At 41.7% G+C, this 5,103-nt stretch overlaps 1 protein-coding gene across 1 annotated transcript; it reads right to left on the bottom strand.

Moving 5' to 3' along the window:
* Nucleotides 1-1,468: 1,468 nt before the first annotated feature.
* LOC135827049 (uncharacterized) lies at nt 1,469-3,685 on the bottom strand. Its single transcript, XM_065339572.1, has one exon. The coding sequence runs from the start codon at nt 3,683-3,685 to the stop codon at nt 1,469-1,471; it is 2,217 nt and encodes a 738-aa protein (XP_065195644.1).
* Between the last annotated feature and the right edge of the window lie 1,418 nt (nt 3,686-5,103).

The raw sequence follows: 5,103 nt of genomic DNA, 5'->3' as shown, positions 1-5,103 counted from the left end.
ATGTCATGCATGAGGAGTACTGTAGGAGTTTGGCTTTCGGCTTGTACAATTCGTTTTCGCAAAGCTTCCCTTTCTTTACTTATCTTTGATATTTATGACCCACCCAAGTTGGGTGGTGTGCTGCTTTGCTGCTTCGAATTGTAGTTAGACCGCTTTGTCAAATATCGTACTGGTCTCGTCATCGTCCAGTAACAATCGACATTCTTTGTTCCGTTGGGACTGTAGCTTTTGCTCGTTTTCGTTGCGCTTGCCTTCCCCTCTTTGGTCTTTCCATAACCTTGAACCTTCCAAGTTGGAAGGCTGTCGGTTAGCGCTACGGAGATGTGTTGAAGCTAGGTGTCAGGACGTCGAATGTTTCAGTACTCTGTCAGTTTTGTGCCTAGTTATTGCACTTTCTGACTGTATAAAGTATCATGTTACAGTGATGGAGAGTTACTCTTAACTCGTATCCATATGTCCTTTTCTCTTCTACATTTATTTATGGCTCAACATCCGAGTTTCAAAAAAGTAAAAAATATTTTTTTAGAAGTGAAATCATGAATGCGTGGTTTGATGACAACTGCTCTATAAACAAAGAAGAAGAAGAAGAAGTCATGGATACATGGATAGATGATGAACACTCCACCAGGAAAGATAAGATGATAGCGGACTACATTGACTATAGAAACCAGGTATGGTTTTCTACAGATATAGAATTGATGATTTTGGAGAATGAAGTAACTCCACAGGATCTTGAGGTGTATGAGATGAAGAAAAATGATCTGTATGATACCGCAATTTACTTCGACGAAATAGAAAAATCCAATACCAGAACAGGAATCGAAACAAGGTTGGAGATAACCCTGAACAAGGTTGGTTTACCAAAATATCTTAGCAAAACCTCATTCAACAATCTTGTTAATGAAATTCAGAGGATCAAGGAAGTAGCAAACAAAGAGAAAAAAGTCAAAGTGAGTTACCCATTCCTACTTTCGAAACTCATTGCTGATGAAGATGATGTGATCAAGATCAAACCATTCATTCCAAAATGTAAAAAATCACAACAAAGACTTGATGTCATATGGAAGAACTATCGAGAATCGAATGTGTAAGAAAAGTAAAAGTAATTCATCGTTTTATTGCACATTGTCTCCACAGTTTTACAATACATGAATACAGTGTACACAAATGTCGATCCAGCTTGTATTACTGATTGCGGTTATCAAATTGTTGTCTCCTCGCAGTTTGTTCAAAAAAAACATATATATATATATCTTTTTTTTCTCATGATCACTGGACAAACTGCTTCATCATATCCGGAGCATAACTCATAAATGAAATGCTTCTATCAAACCCCTCCTCAGCCAGATATCTTGGTATTTCATGGTGTCCGAACGCTAACGTACTACATCCATCTTCTGTGATATATCGTTTTGTGTCCAATGGTGATAAAGCTATCTTATTAACTGTTTCTCCGAAAATGACGTGTCTATGACTCCGGGAGTGTTGTCATTTCTCGATGGAACACGGATTGATCCAAGAGACAATTTCGAAAATCATCATGTGTGATAGTTTTCTTGAGCACTGCTGTTTTCACCCCCTTTGCTCTTTTTCCACTTTCCTCACCAGAGTAACTGTACATCTTGGAGCGAAGTCCTACAAACTCAGTTATCAGTTTCCCACCGAGTTCATCTTTGAACAGGCCAACAACTTTCTTGTTTTTCTCGGAATATAACGGATGTGATTGATCATAATTGCTTGTATCATACTTCTCAAGAAACTCACTCATGTCATCAAACAGATCATCAGTAAAGAAATGAAGAACCAAGCTGTCTGTATCGGTGTACAAGAGTCTCACATCAGAGCCATACATCGCTTTCAGGTGATTGTAGTAAAAGTCATACATGAGTGTCTTTGAGAGATCCAAAATCGACATCCCAACATATATGGGCTTATTGAGGACGACCTTTGTCCTGTTACTTTGTACCCCGACCAGGTCATCGTTGAAGATCACATGGCGGTTGTACGTTGGTTTGGCAACAAGCTGTTTGATTTTCTTCTCCTCACGACTTCTCAACAATTTTATGTTGACTCTCCTCCGAACGTTCTCCATAGTTTTCCCAAACACCGCATTGTTCATCAGTTTATAGAAGTCCTTAGAGAAATCATCCTGTGCCTTCTTCCGGAGGTCTGTATTCTTCTCGATGTAGTTTCTCAGCCACGGTGTCTGAGTAAATTTCAGAGCACGATGAATTTTGACACAACGTAGTCCGAGCTGAGTGTAGAGTTTCAAGTTTCGGTAATGGAGAACGTACTTTGTCTTGTCCCTCAAGTTTGGTACAAGTTTGAGAGCATCTACTCCTGAAGAATTGAGTTTATCAACAAGCTCTTGCTGGTATGGAGATAGCATGTCCTCATTGACGGAAAGACGTTCCGGAGCAACTGGATAATCGTTGTGCTCCTCATGAAGTTCGTGTGGATAATCCAGATCACACTCGACGATATACCCCGATGAGGAATCATCTTGAGTATTCAGTATATTGTTCAGGAGTTTCTCTGATGGTTTCTCCCACCGAAAATCAGACACTGGGAGATGCTGTGACATTGCCCAACCATAGAGATTGTTGGCATCGAGATACTGGATAAATGACGATGGCTGATCAACATCAAATTTCTCCTGATAGTGATTATTAGCAGCAGCATATCGTTGTGAGACCATCGACACACCACCTCTCATTCCTGATTCTACAAACAAGTGCTGATCATAGTCTGTTAGTAATTCCAAGGACACACCTGAGTACATTAACAGAGCATCCCAGGCAAATCCAGGCAAAGTGTAGTAATTTGCTGGATCCAGCTGATACGTTCTGACAGCTTGTACTCTGAAATTCTCGAAGATGTCAGCCAAGAGAAACACGTCAGTCTTGAGATACAAGTCGTGATAATCACCAAGAGTCTGACAGTCGAATTTCATCCACATTGTCTCAGCATGTTTGTAGTCATCGTCACTCACCCCCTCATCAGACAGTGAAGAATAGAACTTACTCTGTGCTGGTAGCTGAGTCTCATCGAACCTGGAGAAGCTGTTCATGTACTCATAGGGGTATACTCCTTTCCTCATCAACAGCTGATGGTTTGGCAACGTCTTGGTGAAAGTGAATGGCTCATCTGGTGTCGTTTTCACCAGTCTATTGAGTGACGCATTGAGAAACTGGCAGCTGTCGATGAACCGGAACTGTCTCCATGTGAATGAGATGAATTTCTCCATGTTGTTGGGAATGACTGATATCTCACCCACAGTTTTACTCTTACGTACACCATTCTTGTTTGTGTATGTGACGGTCTCAACATCTGTCTTTCCGATTGCTCCAATGAGATGATGACTGTCATAGCCCTTCAGGTTGTGAAAAACCACAGGGATGTGCTGCTTGTATGGATAAATTCTGAGTTTGATGTTACAGTCGTTGTGTGCGGCACCGCGGAAATCACCAGTGATGTGGTCGTGATCACGGACTCTGTCCTCACCAAGTTTCTTTTTACAAATCCAACAGTCTTCTGTCTCTCTGAACAATTCTTCTTGTTCCTTAGTGAGATCCATCGGTGCTGGATTATTGAGTGCTGATTGGATTTTCTTCTCCTCATTTTTGAGTTTATCAAAGAATACATCCATAGCATCAACACCCCGGTAGAAACACTGACTTGTCATCACTCCGTCAGAACGCACCACGACGTAACCAAAACCACAAGGAACATGCTGTGAATCCCGGCTGGTTTGTTGGCTTTTCACTCCATCAATTTTCTTGATCAGTGCCTCAGTGTCAGCATAGATTACATAGGGACATTGTAGCATTTTGTGATGATTAATGAACTTCAGTGTTGGTTGATTTCCATCGTCGTCCGGTTCTGGTAGTACCATGAGTGCTGATAATCCAGTGACATTATCACAATACTCCTGATGATTGCTCAGGGATTTCTCTGTGTTGTGTGGTTGGAGACATCTTGTACAGAAGAATTTCCTGGCTTTATGCTTTGACTGATCGTAGCACAATCTGCTGAAATCTTTGATCCCACAGTAGTGATTCTGATCTTCTTTTTGGTATAGTAGAAGATTGATCACTTTCACACCTCTTTTCTTTGTGGATAGATCACGTTATCCTCATACCCAAAGACATTGATAGCTAGGCTGTTTTGCTTCTCGACTTTGGAAATTTGACTCAGTGGTGTTGGAAAATCGATTCCGAACAGATCAAGTTTGTTGCTATAGTCTGTATACTGAGTTACCCTGTCACTATGCTTCTTTGCTGGATACAGAGCTGAGAGCAGTGCCCACATCAGACATTTATCATCCTTATTCTTGACATTGATGATTGCCTTCTTTTTCTTGAGCTCGTTCGGTAAATCAATGTAGGATTTACCTCTCATTGGCTGATATGCTGCTACATCAACGTAAAATCCGACGATATGATTGATGTGCCAGTCAGACATACGCATTGTGGCATGTGGTCTCAGTTTCTTGTTGTGAAACAGGATTCAGACATGCGCATTGTGGCATGTGGTCTCAGTTTCGTGAAACAGGATTCAGACATGCGCATTGTGGCATGTGATCTCAGTTTCCGGGGTTCGAACCCGTGACTTTCGATTTCTTATCCTGTGGATTTACCAACCAGGCTATCGGGGTCAAACACATATGTAGTTGTTTATGTCTATTAGTACTGACAAGAGTCCGAATCCGGTGTTGTTGACAGTTAGTAGGTCTACCCGTGATTTTTTTTCTACAAACAAATCTGCTGCTGTGATCCGTGATCAAAACCAGCTGAGTTGATCAAACGGGACCCAGCTGTCGAATCTTACTGAGTAGCCTTTCCACCTCACAAGGGCTTGTTTCTTCTTGTTGTCCCTTCGGAGCACTTTCTCGATCCGGTAGATTTCTTGAGTAGTTTTCTGGAGCTCTTGTTCATAGAACGACCCATCAACGGGTTCACCATCGAGGTCCTTGACAGAGTACGTAGTGGGTCTGGTCGGGAGAATATCGGTGATCCTGAATACCTCCTCAGTCCAGTTCGGAGTATATCCTTTCTCGAAATGTCGTTTCTGCTTCACCAGTCGGACGTGGTCATCTCTCTG

The sequence above is a fragment of the Sycon ciliatum genome, chromosome 11 (assembly GCF_964019385.1).
Source record: "Sycon ciliatum chromosome 11, ocSycCili1.1, whole genome shotgun sequence".
Lineage (NCBI taxonomy): Eukaryota > Metazoa > Porifera > Calcarea > Leucosolenida > Sycettidae > Sycon > Sycon ciliatum.
The sequence above is the reverse complement of the archived record's forward strand: the minus strand, read 5'-3'. Positions and strand labels throughout refer to the sequence as shown.

Bases quoted from the DNA above. Each gene is read 5' to 3' on its own strand.
- LOC135827049 (XM_065339572.1), bottom strand. From the start codon at position 3,685: ATGACAAGTCAGTGTTTCTACCGGGGTGTTGATGCTATGGATGTATTC.